This window comes from Melanerpes formicivorus, unplaced genomic scaffold, assembly GCF_026170545.1.
Source record: "Melanerpes formicivorus ecotype bairdi unplaced genomic scaffold, bMelFor1.0.p_v2 SCAF_14, whole genome shotgun sequence".
NCBI lineage: Eukaryota > Metazoa > Chordata > Aves > Piciformes > Picidae > Melanerpes > Melanerpes formicivorus.
Genome location: NW_027142366.1, coordinates 8,024,759 through 8,045,563, shown reverse-complemented (window position 1 = coordinate 8,045,563; position 20,805 = coordinate 8,024,759). Strand labels below are relative to the sequence as shown.

At 42.1% G+C, this 20,805-nt stretch overlaps 2 protein-coding genes across 2 annotated transcripts; one reads left to right on the top strand and one right to left on the bottom strand.

The window, feature by feature from the left end:
• Positions 1 to 1,884: 1,884 nt before the first annotated feature.
• ANKS4B (ankyrin repeat and sterile alpha motif domain containing 4B) lies at positions 1,885 to 9,569 on the top strand. The gene is made up of 2 exons (XM_068146804.1): positions 1,885 to 2,316; positions 5,999 to 9,569. Exons 1-2 carry the CDS (start codon positions 2,153 to 2,155, stop codon positions 7,071 to 7,073), a joined length of 1,239 nt encoding a protein of 412 aa, XP_068002905.1. The 5' UTR covers positions 1,885 to 2,152; the 3' UTR covers positions 7,074 to 9,569.
• Positions 9,570 to 9,651: 82 nt separating this feature from the next.
• CRYM (crystallin mu) lies at positions 9,652 to 20,763 on the bottom strand. The gene is made up of 8 exons (XM_068146805.1): positions 20,517 to 20,763; positions 20,059 to 20,209; positions 19,009 to 19,071; positions 16,819 to 16,920; positions 15,217 to 15,400; positions 13,499 to 13,620; positions 12,585 to 12,669; positions 9,652 to 11,929 (listed from the first exon to the last, which is right to left on the bottom strand). Exons 1-8 carry the CDS (start codon positions 20,687 to 20,689, stop codon positions 11,865 to 11,867), a joined length of 945 nt encoding a protein of 314 aa, XP_068002906.1. The 5' UTR covers positions 20,690 to 20,763; the 3' UTR covers positions 9,652 to 11,864.
• Between the last annotated feature and the right edge of the window lie 42 nt (positions 20,764 to 20,805).

Here is a 20,805-nt window from a genome sequence, read left to right as displayed (position 1 = left end):
GCCTCAGCCAGCCTGCTCTTAAACACCCCCAGGGACGGGGCCTCGACCACCTCCCTGGACAACCCATTCCAGGGTTTCACCACTCTCATGGTGAAGAACCTCCTCCTCACATCTAGCCTGAATCTCCCCACCTCCAGCTTTGCAGAGCAGGGTTGATGGTTGGATGATCCCAGGGGTCTTTTCCAACCTGAATGGTTCTATGACTCTGTGATATAGATAAAACCTGATTTTGTTCTGCAACAGCTAGTTTGTTGTAATAGCTGTGAATTTAACCTGGTGCTGAGCCTGTTTACACAGAAACTGGAATAAATAACAGCATTTTTTTATTAGTAAAGTATTAATGGTGGTGCAGGGAACTTACAGGAGGGCTGAGGGTAAAAGTGCTTTCTAAAGCAAGGATGGAGGTTGGCCTGGGTGAGGCACAGCTTTCCTCACTGCCCTGAGATGGCAGGATACCGCCGGGGATGTCTTTGGATGGCATGAAGCAAACCCGGGGCTTTGGTTTTGCTTATTCGAAGATTCAAACCTGTCACAGGACCTGACTGACACTCCGTGCCCTCATGGAACAAAAATGTTGGTACAAGTTTCTTCCTGAAGAGCTCTTCAATCCCTGTCTGAGAAAATAATTAAGAGAGAAAGCCCATTTGGAGAGGTCTCTGGTGTATTACATAGGTGGCATTATGGGAAGTAAATGAGGTGCCACTCCAGTCAGTAATTGCACCAGCTCTGAGCCATGAGCTGGTTTTCAATTGCTGCTGTTTCTGTAATAGCAGCACAATACAAAACCAAACCACCCTGCTAATTGCTGAGGGTAGATTCTCTAAGATACAGGTTAATTCAGTTAGTCATAGAAAACAGCTTGACAAAAAAGCAATATTTACCTGCCAGCTGCTGTGAACATGACCAGAATAACTGAGAGCCTGCAGCATGTTCTTGAACAGCAGGTAGTCTCTTCCTGATTTGTTCTCAATTACTGTTTTAAAACTGCCCTTTTCCATGGTTTTCTCTTAGTAATCCTTTTGAACAGAAATATTAGAATTACAGTCTAGTTCTAAAGGCTTCTACTTGTAAAGGTAGCCCTTAATGTCACTGAAATCAGGGGAAATAGTTTCTAAAGCAACAAGTGGTTATGTGAGATGGGCACTGGAGCAGCCTGCTCCCAGGCAAAGACCACAGTGCCAGTAGGGCAGAGGGTGCAAGCCCATCACATTTCCATTTCCTGAATGCCCTGTGCCATCCTGAGGAAATCCTGCATCTTTTTTTTTTGCCTCTAAACCAGAGATTACAATGCTTGTTAGATGAATGTGTGTTTGCCAAGTGCCTAAGACCCTCTGTGGAAATGTCCATTTCAGTTAAAAGCATCAGGCACTAGGCTGTGTTTTTGCCTGCTGTGATTTGCAGACCCTCTGTCTGTTTTACAAAATGCTAGTCCTGACAGGTCAGTTTCCATCCACACACCAATCTGTGTGTATGAAATGGCTTCATAAGTGTCTGGTCTGGTGGGAGAGAGGCTTGTTATCGTGGTTGAGGCTCTGTCCCTGGAGACATTCAAGATTAGACTTGATGTGGCCTTGGGCAGCCTGATCTAGTTGGAGTTGTCCCTGCTGACTGCAGGCTGTAGGACAAGGTGACCTTTGAGGGTCGCTACAACCCAATATAATCTGTGAACCTTTGTGACTTCACCAGTAAAGGTAAGTGCTTATGTCATATTCCTGCCAAAGTTCAGAGACACTTCAGTACTCAGAGTGGAACATGCATGTACTGACATTCATGGCCTTTTGAAGGCTTTTTGGTGGTTTTGATGGGGTTTTTTTGGGAGTTTGAGGTACTTTTGAATTTTCCCCATAACAGTTAAACAAAGACACAGAGAAGATGAATGAATACCCTCTGCCTTTAAGTAGTTAAATAAGCAACGAATGTGAAACAGAAGAACCAGCTTCCAGAAAGTGAAAGCATTCCCCACACCACTGCCTTATTACCTATGCAGAGCTCCAGACAAGTTGTTTGCCAGGATGAACTTTGCCTCCTCATTTCCATCCTCACAGGGATGCCTTAAACTGTAATCATTAATGAACTCTCCCTGCAATGGAAGTGTGACTGTACAGTTTGGTTATCATTCAGAGCTGCCTGGGGAAACCAGAAGTTTCTGAAAATGTCAAGCAGATACCACAAAGCAGCAGCTGATGGCAATTTGGACCTACTGAAAGAAGCCACTAGGAAAGATCTCAATACTTCAGATGAAGATGGAATGACACCCACCCTTCTGGCAGCATACCACGGGTATCTAGAAGCTCTGGAAGTCATATGTGGAAGAGGGTAAGTCAATCAGCCTCCATTGCTTAAAGGCTGTGTCTCAAAACTCTAACCAGTGCACCGTGTTTCTAATGCCCCAACAACCTCAGACTCAGGAGGCTGAAAATCCCAGCCATTTCTTTCAATGCATTGCCAAGAACAATTTCTCTTCATTTGCAGTGGTTTAGGATCAGAAGCTGTGAGCAGGTCTGTGTGTGAGGTCAGTGAAACCACATCAGCAGAACCATCCTGTGTATCGAGCCTGAGGGGAGCAGTTAGTAGGAGCAGGGCCCTGGGATCTTGCCTTGCTGTAGTGGAGAATTTGGCCAATGAACTTTGATGATAATTTGTCTTTGAAACAGGCTCTACCTCTATAAAGAAATACCTAGTTTGAAACATTTTCAGTGAAAAATCTCTCCCATTTGCTTCCAAAGTGCAGTCAGTAGACACTTGTGAAGATTTAATGCTTTCAGAGGTAAGTCACCACTAACAGGTTTGAGACAGCTTTTTACAGTATTAGCAGCTACCATCATGCTGAAAATGATAACAGTGTTTCAGAAGCTGTGGTAGGATTCTTGTAAACAAGGGAGGGAAAAATGACCCCCCAAAAAAAGGTTTCTACAGGTGTATTTTCTGTTAAGGATGTTTCTGTTTGGTGCCATTTAAATGTACTACATGCTTAAAATGCATTATTGAAATGATAATTACCTCCCCACCCTCCACACTTTCTTGCTTGGAGCCACCTTTTAATCAGTGATTCTGTAATGAGACATAATAAAAGAAATTCCGAGTGGAGACGAAGATTAAGTTGACCTGCATTTTCAATCATAATAGCTTAAAGAAGAGTGGAGGGGGAAGCTGAAAAACTCTTTGTATGTATCTGAGCTTTCTTTCATTAAAAAAAAAAAAAAAAAAAAAAAAAAAAGAAAAAGAAAGAAAGAAAGAAAGGAAGAAAGAAAGAAAGAAAGAAAGAGGAAGAAAGGAAGGAAGAAAGGAAGAAAGGAAGAAAGAAAGAAAGGAAGGAAGAAAGAAAGAAAGAAGGAAGGAAGGAAGGAAAGAAGGAAGGAAAGAAGGAAGGAAAGAAAGAAGGAAAGAAGGAAAGAAAGAAGGAAAGAAAGAAAGAAAGAAAGAAAGAAAGAAAGAAAGAAAGAAAGAAAGAAAGAAAGAAAGAAAGAAAGAAAGAAAGAAAGAAAGAAAGAAAGGAAAGAAAGAAAGAAAGAAAGAAAGAAAGAAAGAAAGAAGGAAAGAGAAAGGAAGAAAGGAAGAAAGGAAGAAAGAAAGAAGGAAGGAAAGAAAGAAGGAAAGAGAAAGAAAGAAAGGAAGAAAGAAGGAAAATAAAAGAAAAAAAGAGAGAATTGAAAATAGGGAATGAAAATAGGTTTTTCTTAGCTTTGCCCATTGAGCTCAGGTGTGGCTTTAATAAAACAATAAAAAAGACCTTTGGACTGCACAGTTATTGCTGTGTCCTCCGGAGAAGCAAAAATAGATTGGCAGTTTTTCAACTTGTGTAATTAAGACAGATTCAAGGAAATATCTAGAGCCAATAAAGGTTCGTCCCTGAACACCTAGAAGACAGAACAACTAGCTAATGAACAAATAACAAAATTCTTCTTGTTCCAAAATTTGATTGAAAACTAGGTATTCTGCCATGGAAGCGGCTAGAAGTCACAGCTAATGACACCAAAATCAGAATTACTATGTGTTTGTTATTGAATGTATTTCTAACTCTTTTTCTTGGTAGAGCATAGCTCTGGGACAGGATTGCCCTCAAGTCTTCAAACATATGCATTCACCTCTCTTTTAGTCTGAGATTTCTTAACATGATCAGCAAGCTGTGGCTGTCAGAGATACGGCTCCAGCCTCACTGCTTTCCTTGGGAGAAGCTGAGTTTTGGAAGACATTCAATCTCTTCTGCAGTTAGTTAATGTTTTCCTGTGAGAAAGCACTTTAACAAATTCATCCTTTCCTTGAAGAGACTTCCTGACAAAGGCTCTGAAATACTGGATGGTTTTCTTTAGAGTGGTTGCAGATTTTAGGACTTTAGGAAGCTTGCAACACATTCAGTCCTTGGAAAATAAAGCAATACTAACAAGAAGTCCCTTTCAGCTTGAAAGAGATTATCTTCCTAGGCATTAAGAGATGTTTTCTCCTCCTGCTTTGAAGGTACATGAATAAAGGCGACACCCAGTAGTAGAACTTTTCTCTGTGTGTGAGCATCTTTCTTGGGAAAGCAGGGAAAAGAGGAATATGAGAACCCAAAGTAGATGTCAAACCTTAGACAAAGTCCCACTGAGCTGGGAACAGAGACTCTAGTTTGTCAATTGTTTGAGACTCAAAGGCTGGCAGGCTCCAGGGGGGAAAAGAGACTACAAACAGCTGTGAAGGGACCTGCAGGAGGAGGGATGACCCAGCCCTTCCAAGGCTCAGGATAATGCAGCCCGTTTGCTAATGTCGGAATTAAAGTATCTGGCGCAGTTAGCCACTGTCAGGCAGCTCCCCAGGGCAAAGCCACAAAAGCAGAAATATGTACACATGGTTTCCTTATGAGTAAGTGGAGAAACTTTGATCCTCAGCTGCTACCTCCTCATAGAAATGCCTGTGCTTTCTCAGCCTGGCATGCTCAGACTTCTATTGTTTCTCAGTGTAAGCAGCTCTGTGTCTCAGCTCCACAGGGACCCCCAAACTCTCTCTTGCTTGTGACAGTTCAGGCTGAAGGATATTTTCAGATTTGGGCTTCAAGAAATTTGTTAGTACTTTTCTTCAAAGATACTCAAAACCAGAGATGAAGGCCTGAAGGAGATTTTGTGATAGAACCATTTTGTTCATGGTACAGCCGTCACGGAACAAATCTCCAAGTCACTGAAATGTTTAAACTTCCAAGAGCAGAAATTCTTGTAAATTTGGTCCTTGGCTCTGAAGGGTTTGGGCTGCTGTGGCTGCCTTGGTTATTGGTCACAAGACAATTTCAAGCTCTGTTTTGGACATTGCTAATGCTGATTCTACCCAATATATACGTACCAAAAGATTCAGGCCAATTCTTGTCTGCAGGCGGCAGCTCAATATGAAGACAGTGCAAGAGTCAAAAAGAAAGCAATACTTTTCACTGGCTGTAAATTCAGTTGAAAAGATGTGGTATTTTATTTTTGATTGAGCTTCTGCTTTTCAAATCCCATGAGCAAAAGCAGCTTAAGGAGAACAAAAGAGCTGAAGAAAACAGCAGAATCTATCTGAGCTTAACCTAACAGCAATGGAGACAAATGTGTAACCAGGGCTATACTCCTAATCTTTTACCTATTACTTACAAAAAAGTTACTGCATGGGCTCAGTGAATATCTATTCCTGTGAAGAAAATTCCTAATATTACCCTTGCATTTGACATGCAGAAAAGGAAGTGTCCCCAAAAAGCCTTTAAAATATTCCATGTGAAAGGTGTTGAACAGTTCTGCCATTAACTCCAGCTGCACTGCAGTCACAGTCAGCCTCAATGAGCTTCCTCCATTCACACAGGCAGAGGTTATGCCACACACAGAGCCAGACTCAGTGCTGGTGTAGGTGCAGCACTGTTCTAGAGGATGGAGCTCAGCTGGCTCATTTTCATTGAGCTGTGTGCCTCGTAGCAAAGCTGACCTGAAAGTTTAGTATCTGTCCAGCCTGCAGTGCTATGCTTAGGTACACCCAACTCACTGTATGCTGTTTTCCTTCCCAGGGGTGATCCAGACAAATGTGACATCTGGGGGAACACACCTCTCCACCATGCTGCTTGCAATGGCCACATCCACTGTGTTTCTTTTTTGATCCACTTTGGTGCCAATATATTTGCTCTGGACAATGACCTCCGCACTCCCCTGGAGGCAGCTGCCAGCAGAGATCGCCATGAATGTGTCAGAATCCTGGACCAAGCTGCCACTGAGCAGAACATGATGAATCCAAAGAAGGTCTCCAAACTCAAAGCTCAGGCTCAGAGGAACGCAGAGAAACAGATCAAGGAATGTGAGAAGCGACAAGAGAAACACCAGCATGAAATGAACCGGAATTATCTAAAAGAACAGGTTGGCACAGTGAACTCTTCCAAAGGGACGCACTCCAGAGTCAGGCTGCCTAGTCTCTTTGCTTCAACCACAACAAACACTTTCTCCAAAAACCTGAAAGATACCTTCAAACTGAAGGCTAAAAAGGCAGCTGACAGCACAAGAAGCCAGGGAACACAAAGCAATGACCTAAAGGATAATGCAAGTAGGAGAACTGTGATGCATCTGTTTGATGAGAAAGAGGAGGATGAATTACTGAATGAGCTCGGAGAGAAAAACTTCTCCGACAATGACAGTCAGCTCTCCATTTTTAAGCGGCCAGGTCTCGGGAAAATTGTATTTGGAAGGAATTTGGCTGCAGATGTAAACCCTGCAACTGCGCCTTCGAAGAAAGAAGGTACAAGCTTTAAGATGTCCAGTGAGCTCTTTCAGTTTGAAAATGATGAGAACGGCAAGGAAGATGGTGCTGAAAACGGTGCAGATATCCCTTGGCATGAGGAAGAAGTCATTTGGGAGGAAGAGGAAGTAGAGAACACGCCCCTTGAGGTGTTTCTGGCATCACAAATGCTGGATGAGTTTCTTCCAGTCTTTATGAGGGAAAAAATTGATTTAGATGCCCTAATGCTATGTTCTGATGAAGATCTACAGAGTATTCAGATAGAGCTTGGGCCAAGAAAGAAAGTCCTGAACGCTGTGAATAAAAGAAAACAAGCACTTGAGAATCCTGGAAAGACTGTAGATACTTCCTTATAAATTAATATGCTTGTTGCTGTAACCTGCACACTGATTCATTCTTTTCCTCTTTGCAAAGAGCATGCAGTTTTTTTCTGTATCTCTGCTAAAGCAAAAGACAGAGAGGTTACCAATTGCTTGAGAAAGTACAGCAAGGACAAAGCCTTTTCTCTCTGGATAGATGCCTGTCATGTGTAGAATATTAATTCAAGCATGTTCTGACAAACACAACAAATGTGAAGGTAAACCCCCAAAATCTATAGATTTCAACCTTTTTTCTCCCTAAAGTGTTTTTGGGGATTGGATTTCTTCTTGTTGGAGCAACTTAAAACACTAGTGAAGGCCAGCCATGATACATTCCTTATCAAAGCCCTTCACTTCTCCAAAACCACAATGCAAAGAGCACTCCCAAAGCTTCAGAGATTTGAGATTTCTCCATTCATTTCTATTAGATGGTTGCAAACCCCCCTTACTGGTACTAGTATGTCAGAAATGGCACCTGAATCTTGATTTCTGGTATGACTTACTGACTTTAACAACCTCACAATTCATGTAAATAAGACTAATTTACAGCCAGTTGCATGTTCATGTCAGCAAAGTGTTTTGCTGCTCTATTGATGTGAATTTAAAAATATATGAATTACCTTTCCAGGAGATGCTTGGTGTGAGTTGTGTTTTCTTTTCTCACTAGACTGGACCCAGTTGTCAGTCCTCATCATGTCTTAAATGGCATCAAGACTGCAGCTCTTATAACTACAAAAAGCTAAGTTTTTATTCTCAACATTCCAGGTCTGTTTTGGTATATCCTCAGCTCAGTTCCTTGCAGGGTGCATTTATGAAGTCTCAGAAAGTGGGACTCTTTCACCAAGCATTTTCTGATGGTTGTTGTCAGCCTCATCCTGAAAACTGCATGTAACACACACAAGGCTCATGAAAAGAGAGGGAAAATGAGACAGCTTCTGTGAAAGCTCCACTGCTTTGCAGTCTAGCTGGAGGCATTCACAGCAGGGCCCCCCTCATCTCTCTCAGGGCTGCTCCCTTGAGAAGACTGCTACCCAATGAGTGTTCAGCACTTCTGGGGAGTTTTGTGAATCTAACAAGGTGCTTGCAGCAGTCTTGCTCAGATCTCAGAGGCACAATTATTAGCAGGACTTTTATCTTCAAATCTCTTTTTATAGCTTTCCACCAGCCTGCTACGATTTTTTCCTTAGGGATATACTGCCTTTGTGGACACTAATCCTAGTTCATAATCTAGTTTGTCATGCTTCCTTCTTTCCAAATCTTCTTCTTACTTTCATTTGTGTAATTCCTTTTCTTGGCTGGACTTTATACTGCATTCTTTCCTCCTTGGACTCCTGTACTTCAGCAGATTGATATTTTCTTCTGTTAAGCAGTTTCATCAGACTCCTGTTCTGTACAACCTCAAATAACCGCTGTGCTTTGCACAGTAATTAAACCAGACAGCCTCCCCCACACTCTCTGTTATTAACTGCAGGGTTGTGTTCATCAGAAACTCACAAACATTTAACAAAGCAAGGAGATGATGAATCTCATGTCTTTGAAGGCAGGTGCTGGGTGGAGTTTGAAGGGTCCAACCTATCCATTACATAGCTGATATATTTGTTGTTTCTTTACCTGCTTGTGACCTGCCCCCAACACACCCTCAGAACATCAGTGAGGGGTGGCAACTCCTTGAGAACCCATCCATTAAGTGCTATTACCACAGAACAGCTTCAGCAGTTCTGTAGTAGGTCCCAAGCACCTCTAAACTGCACCAAAAATCTGCCTCTTTGCATACCCACTTGTAGACTTGCCTGGCTGCTACAACCAGAGACATCCAAAGACAGTGGCAGAGACTCCGCACAAATTGATTACTTGGTTGTCACAAGTACCCAGTGTGTTTTGTTGTGGCCTTTGGTCTCTACAGCAACTCTATGGAGCTAGCAGATACAACACAAGACCTATGGGAAGGAACTGCATCTAGAGACTGAATAAGAAGCCCCAGAACACCCCCACACTCCATGACACTTCTTAAGCAACTGCATCAACTCCCCTAGACACATATTCTTTAAGTGCCAGCAGTGTTAGCCCTTGTCTTGCAGGGTGGTCCTAGAAATTGGCCTCTGATGTAAAGGAGCCAAGTAGAACAATTGCAGAGAAAAAAAAAAGGCCACTCACAGCTCAGCTTTTTCCACTTCTGTGCTTCACTGTTGTCCAATTTTTTTCTCCCCACCAACTTTTGTTTCATTTATAAACTTGAAGCAAATTAGTGAGCATGTCATAGTTCTGTTGGAGACACTTTATGCATCCCATGTGCCATCTTAGAGCCCAATTCAAACCTAAATTATAAACCCATGGGATCAGACATGATCACAGCCCTCCTGCCTTAAGAATTTCATACTCTGCACTGGACAGACATCCAAAAAGAAGGAACAGGCAGTAAGGGATGACAGCAAAACTGAGTACCACAGTGGAGCAAAGCAAAGTCAATTTATTTTCCTCTCTCTATTCAGTGCTCATATTTACTGAGAGTAGTCACTGCAAAAATTGAACAAAAAACCCCAAACCACCACCCAACACCAGTAATGCACAACAAAAGACAGAAAACCAGTGGTATCTATTTAATTTTAACATAAGTGCAAGCTACACAATTTCTTGATACTGATTTGCAAGATAAGGAAACATGGAAGTGAATGCAATTATTTTCTCTCAGAAAAAGTCTAAAGACAGTATCCAAGCAACTCCCATTTTAGTTGAATCAAATCCTCTTCATGAATTGAGAGGCACAACATTGAAGCCAGGCTGCCAGAATCTCCTTTTGCAAATGAAAGCCAAGAACACTGGGTTTTCAGAACCAGGCTTTTGGACCAGCTCCATCTCCTTTTGAAGCACATTCACTGTAGAAGAGTCCATGTGCAGATCTGTTGTCTTCTTCCCAAACATTGACTCACTTCAAATTACAAACCTTGTTTTGTACAGGCACAGAACTAGGATAATATTGTCATAAGTGCAAGTTTCTATAGCTCTTGAATTACAGAACATCAATGTGTATTAAGCTAATGGAATTCTCTATGGTTAAACTAACAGGCTAAGCCAACACTTACATATCTGAACACTTCAGAAATCAAAAAGAAGGAAAAAAATACATGTAATAATAGAAGGGTAATTTGTTACCATTAAAAATACTAAAGCCTATAGAGAAGTGTCTGTTCTTGTTTCTGCTGATATAAACAAGATCAATGGAGTTAGACTTCTATTCACACAAACACATCCTTTATCCCTATTCACTTACTGCTCTGATAACACTTCCATGCTACAACTCTGCAAATACAAACTCTGCCACTGACTAGGTTTTTTCCAACCATTTTATACCAGGCTTATAATTTGAGTATGCTTTATGGCACAACTGCCCTGTACTCATTAACCTCTTCTATACTTACTTGCACACCATCAAAGGCTTCAACACTAACTGCTTCTGAACCTCCTTCCTGGTGCTCCACTGTGTTCTACTGACATCAACACAGAATAACCACATCATCTAATCCTTCCACAGAGCAAAGGAACACTTAAGAGCCTGCATGAAATAATACATCAATAGAAATAAAATTTCATGAGGCACAACTCTAGCTTGAGAGAGGAATTTGTTTCTGGGGCAATAGCCATGTGCTGTTATAAAAGATTGAGCATCTGCTGAAACAAAACTGGAATTTTTCCTGATGTGGAACATCACTGGGTTCCTCCACCAGGAAATGACCATGGAAATTCCTGCCCCAGCAAATATGCACTGGGATAAGAGAACAATTAACAATTGATCCATGGTACAGCCAAGCTGAAATTATTTGCCTGCATAGTTTTAAGTTTATCCTACTATAAGCAATTCCCACAGTTCCAACCTTCAAGAAGCTTAGGAAAAAGCCCTACAAACACCACAGGTTACAAACAAAAAAAACCTCCCTACAAAACAGAGATAAAAGTCAAGTCAAAACACATTTTCAGTGCTCTTATTTTGGGTGACTCCTTGCAATATGAAAGTGGCAATACTCCACTCAGGAACATACTGAGAGGTATTTGGTATAGTTTCCTCCCAGTTAAAATGTACACAGTATTAGCTCAGAATTTCTGCACTCCAGTTCCTCCTGAGCCAGGCATTTTATAGAACCAGACAGAAATGTGACTATGCAAAGGCATCACTATTTATAGCAACTCCCACTCTGAGGTGTGCTCTCAAATGAAAACAGAGTCTGAGGGCAGGGCAATTGTGGAGGGTGAAAATAAGGATGCTGACATCTAGATTCCAGTCTGAGTTGGAAGTCAAGAGGTGCCCAAGCATCAGAGGTGGGCTGTGTTTCCAGGAGAGACTATCAATGTACCTATGAAACCCACAGATGCATTTAAAATACCATCACAGCTAAATAGGATGCCAGAGACTATTCTCCAAATTGATGTATTTTACTCCAGTATGATCCACCTCTCTATAACCATGACATCTACCCACAGACTTCTGCTACATCAATGATTAGCAAAGGCATTCATTCCAGAATTATATCAAAATATGGGAAAATGCCCTTTTAGTACCACTGCAAACATCTAGTAGTTGCCATCACATGAAATACACCCATTAGTAATACTGCAGGTATTTAACACTTGCCATAAGAAAGATATATAAATTAGTCTAATTAGCTGGTATTTTAATGTTTGTTTTTGAGTGTATTAGAAGGGCTACATTCAGACAGGATTGATGCCTTTCTGGTCAATGAAATATCCAAAGGAACTAAGTGCAAACAATTTTCTTGGCACTGTAGACTTCTCTCTTCAGTTACCAGCCGACCAGGACTCATAAACAAATTTTGCCGCTACTGTATCTTCAATTGCCATCCCTAGAAAAGGAATCAAAGTCACCTTCAAACAATTCTTCATCCATACAAAATAATTCAGCTCCAGAAGGGAACAAGAGGATTCAGAAATTATCTAACTTGACAGGAAGAGAAATCATGCCCTATCCCCAACACCTACAGTGTCACATTCAAAGTTTACAGCTGTCATGTAACTGTTAGGTGTGCTACATGAAGTTAATGTAATAGCATGAATCTCATTTTCAGTGTTTGTATCACATCTTAACCCTTTTGGACATGTCATGCAGCTCAGAGCATGGTAATCCATTATCCTTCCCACTCTTTCCCCAAACAGTTCCAACCCTGTCACATTATCTTGGGTCCGACAGACTCCAGGGGCAGAACCCAGCAGGACATTTGGGTTGGAGCTGTGTTAATAACCACTGCAGTCACGTACTGAGCAACTGAAATGGAAAATGTATTCCACCCTATTGTTTGTTTGCTTTCCTATCACTTTTCATTACATCAGTCTTACCAGATAAATAAAAAAGGAAAATGCAAATCACATCCTAGTTTCCTGTGGACAGTGCCCTGCCACAACAGTTGAAGATGATCAGCAGCTTTCCCACGCATGGGGGACCTAATAAATAACAAGGCATTGTTTTCTGTCAGACTTGTACACAGGAGGGGTTGTTCTTACCCAGTGATTTAAACACTGTTGTTTTCTCAGGCAGGGCTGGTTTGGTACCCTTCACTATTTCTCCCAGCTCAGCAAAAATCTCAGCCTGTGAAACAAATACATATTTATACAAAACCAGCATATGTATGGATATAAAGAGAATACCTTTTTTTTTCCTCCCCTGAGTGATTTCAAAAGAAACAACTCCTCCAGTTCTGCTATCCCAGAACTGATTCCTTTGCAGATTAATATTCAGATAAATACAAAGACTGGACACAAACCACAGAAGTAGAATGGTTTTCAGAGAAAGACAGATGGCAGACTTGCCTCAGTGAGCAAGTTATTTTTTACAGTGGAGAGCTTGTAAATTATCCAACAAAATACAGGGCATTCCACACACCTTGCCATATGTAGAGCTCCTACATTAAAATCTGAAGAGTGAAAACTGTATTTATTCTGCAAGAACATTAAAAGAGGATAAAACCAAAGCTTTAAGAGTCCCTGCCACCAAATTTCTACAGACCACCATATGCTTGTCCATTTTCTAGAGTCTTGATGTGTACCAATCACACAAAATCTTATGAGAAGAAAGATACAGGCTTTAATAAGTTGATTTGCAAACATTTAATGTAACTGTCTAGTGTGACAGGAAGTGTGGGTCTTTCAAAAAACACACACAGTCATTGCACACAAAGGCCAATGGTGAAAACATGCCACTGTAATACAGTGACATGCAATAGTTGATACAGAGGGTACATGGTTTTGATACAGACATGTAGTAGTCTCAGTCTGGAATCAGTTTATTTTTCAGTCTGTGCCTGGGAATGTAGTTACATTTGATGCTCTAGGAAGTTGCAGTGCAGCATGTGTTCAGCACCAACTCATTTCAAACAGACCAATTGCCACAAAAGTGAAGTCCATAATTAAGGTCTCACCTCTGATAATATCACATCTCCTGATTCGGTAAGGGCAGCTTCTCTGGAATCCACAATCAGAACAGAATTCTTCATCAGGTCATCATCCAGTTCCCTCCAGTCTGGTCTGCTTGCTCCAACAGCTAAGATAACAAAACTGATTGAACTTGGGAGGAATGTTCAAAAGAAACTCAAACCACATTTTGTCTAAAAGACATATGTGAAGTAAAAATGGACACTATTGGGGAAATGTAATACACAGTTAAGTAACATCTCATACAGCTCCTCTAAAACATTCAATATTTGACTTGTCAGCAGAAAATCCTTCTCAGCAGACTCTGGGTAGCTGAGGCATAAGAAATTCCCTTTCCTTCATCTGTTATCTCTTGTACACTTGTCTTTCATCAGATCATTACAAAATACCCTGAATTTTATAGTCCTTTTCTTTGAGTCAGATTGTGTTTGTTACATGCCTATGGAAAAAAATGATTTGAAGAATCCCTCACTTAACCAGAAGTGATGAGAACCAGAGTATTGCACAACAAAGCCTTGCTCATGCAGAGAGTTCAATGTTACTAATTAGGATTTAGAAACATATAGTCCTCTATTATTTCTTTTTAACCTTATAAGTAGGACAGATTGAGCAGATTGTGGATTTTTCACTTATCTGGAGAAACCGAAATCAAATCTAGGAGCTTGGTTTTCAATACAAGAAGACAGCTTTCAGCTAACAAAACCCAAAAATCCAAGCCAGTTATATTCTACTAATTTTTTTGTAAGTGTCCAACTATTCTGGAATAAATTCCATGGTGCCTGAATGCCTCTTCAAACAGCACAAATGCCTCAATGGAGGGAAGAAAAAGAGAGAAAGGAGAAGGGTCTTTGTGTCACCTCAGTGCCTGCAGACCTTAATTGATTTTGGTTGTACTTCTGGCTTCCATGCCGTGACACAACACAGACAACAACCTTCACTGACAAAGGGCTAAATTGAGTTTGAAAAATCGGTAGGATGCTGCCTATGTGGGACCAATCTTTAAATGGTTCCCTTAGACTCAAAGTCTCTTTTGTCTTAACTGCCATGCCATCTGGAAAGTGCACAAGGTCATCCGAACCAAACCCACCAGGAATAAAACAAACCAATCTGGGCATGTCCAGAGACTCCAAACAATAGTGTGGCAACATCATTACAAGGCAGGGAAAACAAAAAAAAAGGCAGCCTCCTAACTCTTAACATAATTAGAGGTCAAGTTATGAAGTTCTTATCTCAGATACTGAGTATTTTTAACTCCAGCTTAAAACAATAGAAATAAATTTAAAAGTGATTAGCCCAAATAGGAGCAAACAGAGGCTCTTACAAAATTGGGTGAAGAAAAGATTGGAATGATTCCATGGTAGTTGGCATGAGCAGGAATCCCTTCAGAAATAACATGCTTGTATGGATTAAAGAGGAGAGGAAGGTGAGCATCAAGTGACAGAGGCAAAGATGGTGCACCACTACATAAAAAAAGAAGGAAAAAAAGGCAAGCACGTTCTGTGCTCTAGCAAACATCTGGTGATGGAATATGCAGGAGTTCTGGCTCCAGGCAGACAGGAAGTAAGGGCTGGGAAAAGTGGCCCTCACTAAAAGGGGGAAGTCAAAATGGAAGGAACATTAATTCTGACAAGCACAGTTTCCAACAGTTTCAATGCTAACAATATGATCATAAAAGTACCCTTTAAACAACAAGAACAAAGCATACCATTGATATGGGCACCTGGTTTTACCCAGGCTCCAAATAAAATTGGTGTTGTTGCCATAGTGACTGTTAGAATCACATCAGCCCCAGTAACTGCCTCCTGAGCAGAGGAGCAGACCTGCACTGGGCCGGTCACTGAATTAGCAAACTTCACTGCTTTCTCCTTGGTGCGATTCCATATCCTGACCTTCAAAGAGGAGCAAACAAAAACAAACAACAACAAACCAAAATAGATTAGCTTGGAGAATTTCTCCTTGCTGAAACAGAACAATTTCAGGTTTTCAGTAGGTAAAACATTCTAGAGGTTGGTTTTTTTCCCTCTTTAATGTTATCATACAAGACTGAATTACCTGTATGTGCACTTACATTTGAGCAACTGTTTTGTGAGGCTGGAACAACAGCTCCTTGTAGAGCTGTGTTTATAAAACATAAATCTGACAATAAATATATTTAGGGGGAAGCTTACCCAAGTATGGCATAACCAGTGGGATTTTCTCAGGCAGAGACAAAACAAATCACCATCTTTTTTCCAAGCCCTCCTTCCCCTTCTCCACCCCCCTTTTTTCTTTATAAACATTAACACTTAAGCAAGAAATTCTACAGCTGTTCAGAGTATTCTTGGGTTCTGTAGAAACAGAATCAAAATATGATTAACTTCTGTGGTGAGCTGACCATGGCTGGACCCCAGGTGCACACCAAGCCACTATATCACTCCCCTCCTCAGCAGGGTGGGGAGAGAAGATGGAAAAGACTCATGGGTCAGGACAAAGCAGTTTAATAAAACAGAAGCAAAACCAGAAGATTTAATCTCTGTTTCCCATCAGTAGGTGATGTCCAGCCACTTCCCAGGAAGAGGAGACTCAGGGGTGACCTTATTGCTGTCTACAACTACCTGAAGGGGGGTTGTAGACAGGCAGAGGTTGGTCTCTTCTCCCAGGCAGCCAGCACCAGAACAAGAGGACACAGTCTCAGGCTGCGCCAGGGGAGGTTCAGGCTGGAGGTCAGGAGGAAATTTTACACAGAGAGAGTGATTGCCCATGGGAATGGGCTGCCTGGGGAGGTGGTGGAATCGCCATCACTGGAGGTGTTCAGGAGAAGACTTGACAGGGTGCTTGGTTGCATGAGTTAGTTGATTAGGTGGTGTTGGATGATAGGTTGGACGCGATGATCTTGAAGGTCTCTTCCAACCTGGTTTATTCTATTCTATTCTAAGTAGAACCTCAGTACCTAGGGGTTGTTCCAGAAGACAAACATCATAATGACGACAGCTTCCTCTCCCTTATCTTTTATTGCTGGACAGACTCATGAACTATGGAACATCCCTTTGGCCAGTTTGTGTCAGCTATCCTGCCTATGTTCCCTCCCAAGACCTCATCCACCTCCAACCTTGATGCTGCACAAGCACTGCTCAGCAGAAGCCAAAACATTGGTGTGTTATCAACACTTTCTAGCTACCAGTACTAAGCATGCACTATGAGGGCTGCTAGAGGGAAAATTAACCCTATCTTAGGCAGAACAATACAGTTTCTTGGGCTGCACTTTACATATAAGAGCTTCTGAAACAAAGAAACAAATAAATGTATCCTGTTAAGATGTGTCCATTACCTCTTTAAATGTGAACAGCTCTGTGAAGATCTCATAGTGGCTATATGCTTGAACACCAGCTCCCAAAATGCACAGCACTTCAGCAGAAGCTGGCATTAACAACTGAACAGTAGCAAATGGGAAAGAACAACATGTAAGGATAATATATTAACAGATAGACAAATAGATATAAGAAACCATTACAAGACAAGGCAGTAACCATAGTCCTTTTCAACAAAAGATGTTATTGTGCAAGAGTCAGTATTGATTCACACAAACCAGCATTAAATTGCCACTATATAGATAGAATTGTCTTAAAAATAATCTGGCAACAGGACCAAAGTATGCCTTGGCTTAATTGCAGCTTTGAATTGTCTGATTCTGAAATTCAGACTTACCATGCAATAGCATGAGCCAATGCAACTTCTGCGACTACAGCACATTCCACTCTTAGTATATTGCTTTTCACCTATGTGAGTAAGCGTTGACATCTTGCACAGGTTGAAAATTGGGCTCATGATACTGAGAGCTACCAGCACTGAAAGTGGTAGCTGCATGGGTAAGCTGGTTCTGGTAGCCCCATGATAAATGTGGGGGATTCTGTTGCTGTTTTGTGTCTTGGCTGTTTTTTGTTTGTTTGTATTTTCAACTCATAGCCCAAGCATATGCTTGCATTGTAAGAGCCATAATACGAATGCATGCAGCACTGTAAATATAGACATGGTTCTGAAGAGCAAATTTTCAGTTCTAAAGTTCTTTTTAGTTTTCTGGTTTAGTAAGAACTAAACAAAAGTCTGTGATTCACCACTACTTGGCAGAGAAGAAGAGGGTTGCTGGAGTCCAGCCCTAAGCTACCCTTCTGGCTTGTTTATGCATTTGCTGTGGCTGCTCACTTCTGTATGAAAAGCTTTGTAATTGTCTAGGCACTCCACACTTATTCTACTGCAAATAAAATCTCATTGATCCCATTTTTCAGCAGCAAGAACTCATTGCTCCTTTCAAAGTCTCTGAAGCACTCATTTCAAAGGTTCTTTGCATAAAAGCATAGGTCTTTGAAAAGCAAATGCCATTAACAGGACAAGATGACAACTGTGAGCTAAACCCAAACACTTCTGAAATTTTCCCAAAACAACAAACAACAGCAAAGGAGCTAATCTTCAAGTCCCTTCAGCAGCCAAGCTCCTCTAGGCCAGCACAGCCTTGACTGTGCAAAACTGTCAGAACTGCCCAAGTATAGAATGGTTGAGATAAATGGGGTTCTATAAACTCATGTCCAAGGAATTCATTGTAAATTGTTCTGTCCCTTGCTTCAGGGGAAACCCTCGGGGACAGGTTCTTCACTCCAATTTTGTGTCAATTTAGTTCCATTGCCATGGGCAGAGTCATGCTGGCATGAAGGCTGCCACTAATGAAGTGGTGAGATCAGCCCCCATTATGATGTAAAACAGACGTATTTTTCAGTTCTGGACCTCTTACTCCTTCATTCTTTGAGGTGAAGACTAAAACCTGGGTGTGCAACAGACAATGACTTCCTCTTTTCCCACTCTTAGGAGCTCAACCAAATATAGTTCTAAAAAAAAGAATTAAAATCCAACCGTTTTCTACTGAACTGAAATGATGTAAAGCAACATACAACAAGATATGGCTCACCTATCTTTCAGACACTGATGTTTGTGGCTATAGTTGGGGATAGTCATCCACATATCTTCTGGTGACAACAGAGAAACTGACAGACATTCTATCCTGAGCATCACCTATCTTAAGAAGGCCCACAGTGCTCCCTGGAAATGTGCCTTTTCCCCCCAACCCTTTCTCCAGGTCCCAAGCAACCTACCTGCTCTGGCACAAAAGTAGAAAACGAGCATCTAAACAAACTGACTTCATCACCACAGCTGTAAAGGAGAATGTTAATAGAAGCACAATAGAAAAGAACTGACTGAAGATACCTCAAATTCTTATAACAGTGTGCAGAACAAGCCACAAAACCAACTCATTCCTTCTCCAAGCACATACAGTATGTTAGAGCCACATATGCACTCAGACCAGGAAAGTGTGATTTTAAGTGTTCCCTGAAGGTTGTTATCAAAAATCCAACTCCAAGTTCTATTTGATGGAAGTTCACATGAACTGAAAGCCATTTACATCATTCCCTCTAGCCATTTTATAGATGACACCACTGATTGGTCCCCATGCAGGAACCAGAAGGCATACCTTGGTGGCAATGGCAGAAACTGCAGCAGTTCTCTTTGCTGTAATGACACTGCCATCTAGGAGCTGTAAAAAAAAGAATAATTCAAACAGTCTGAAATGAACAGTGAAAAATATCAGTAAGTACCAAACACTTTCATTCAGTCTGTGAATTATGCAGTATTACAGGGCACAGACAGAAACACAAACGCTGGTAATCACCGTTAAAGCAATCACGCAAAATCACACGTTTAAACTGAGCAGATTGTCTGTTCCAGTTCTTCCAAGCCATTCCACCAGGACTGTGGGAGTGAAAACTGGTGAGCCACCCCTAACTCACACAGTTTTTCATGCACTGCACTTCCCTGGCAGGGAACAGATGTGTCTAACTGCAATACTCTGCTTCAGGAGACACCAGGGAGCGTTGCAAGTCAGCCCTGGCAGAGTCCTGCACTCTCTGGTGCACACAAAGGGATGCCAGGGAACCATGAAACTTCTTTAATGCATATCACAGACTGTGGAGCACTCCAGCCTCCATGTGTATTAGCAACTGCGTACAAATGATTTAAAAGGAGGTTAAAAAGCTGACATGTTTTCTGATACAGTTTAACAACAGAAGTTCAATATAGTTTTCTTGGTCAGTTTTGGCCCTTTAATATTACAAAGGTGCAATGAAGAGTCAATATTATTGAAAAATCCTTAAATTCTTTAAACAAACAAATTAGACTGGATGTTATTCCCTGTTAGATCAATTGCAAATCTCTTTAGATTTAACTCAAGATAAATGATTTATTTAGTAAAGGTGTTGGGGGGGTGTTCCCCCTTTCAAATGTATGATAAAATTTCCTGATCTCCTCCAGTCACCCTGTCAGCCAACAGACTCCCTCCACATCACAAGTGGCAGTCAACACGTATGGAAGTTAGGAGGCTTCAGGCCAAATCCTCATTTGGCACATTTTCAGTCATGACGCAGGTGAACAGACCGATTTACACGAGCACCAGCTAAGAGTCAAAAGCCAGAACTGCCAGAGCGTTGACAGAGAAGAATGCAGCAGAAACGTGCATGAAACTCACAGCTTTTAAAGAACCATTTCTGGGGTCAAATAAGAGGACGGTCGCCTGGTGAGAAGGGACAGAGGAATCCTTCTTGTGTTCATAAAAGGTCACCAACTTGGTTGTCAGAGCATCATCTACAGCGCTGTAGGCAGGCATGACTCCTAGGTACCTTGTAAGAGAATCGCTTACATTACTTAAGTACCTTGCGCACGGCAGCCTACATTACTGGAGTGGTTGACATCAAACGGCCACCGACCAGTTAAACCAGAAACACGGTACCAATGACGCTTTGATGCTTTAATTCCTCCGCCGCAGGCCCGGCCCCTCGTTACCGCTACCCGCGTTGCAGGCTGCGGAGGGGCCGCACCTTCACACACCGGCGGCATTCCCCCGCTGCCCAACGGCTCGTTCCGGCCGCCTCCTCGCAGCGCCCACCCCGCCCCCGGGAAGACAGTCCCACTGCCCGCCCGCCTCACCCGCCGTGCCGAGACACCGGCACCACGGTGCGCACAGGCTGCACGACACCTCCCGCCGGGCCGGCTGAGAAGTTGGCCAGGGCAGCCTCCAACGCCGGGACCAGGAGGCTGGCACGGTGCAGGTGCTTCTCCACCTCCTCAGCGCCGATAAACACAGGCGGAGTGGAGCCCATGGCGATGACCACAGAAACGAGACAGCGCTGCACACCACCGACGAGCCAGTTTTCCTGCGATGCCGCTAAGTAGTCGGGGGCAGCCCCCGCCTCCCGTCCCGGCACCGCCCCGTGGC

Excerpts from the sequence above, each read along its gene's own strand:
- ANKS4B (XM_068146804.1), top strand. The coding sequence starts at position 2,153 with ATGTCAAGCAGATACCACAAAGCAGCAGCTGATGGCAATTTGGACCTA. Across the intron at positions 2,317-5,998 it reads GAAGTCATATGTGGAAGAGG|GGGTGATCCAGACAAATGTG; the intron begins GTAAGTCAATCA and ends TTTCCTTCCCAG.
- CRYM (XM_068146805.1), bottom strand. The coding sequence starts at position 20,689 with ATGGGCTCCACTCCGCCTGTGTTTATCGGCGCTGAGGAGGTGGAGAAG. Across the intron at positions 16,921-19,008 it reads TTTCTGCCATTGCCACCAAG|TTGTTAATGCCAGCTTCTGC; the intron begins GTATGCCTTCTG and ends GCTACTGTTCAG. Across the intron at positions 15,401-16,818 it reads AGCTGTTCACATTTAAAGAG|GTCAGGATATGGAATCGCAC; the intron begins GTAATGGACACA and ends TCCTCTTTGAAG.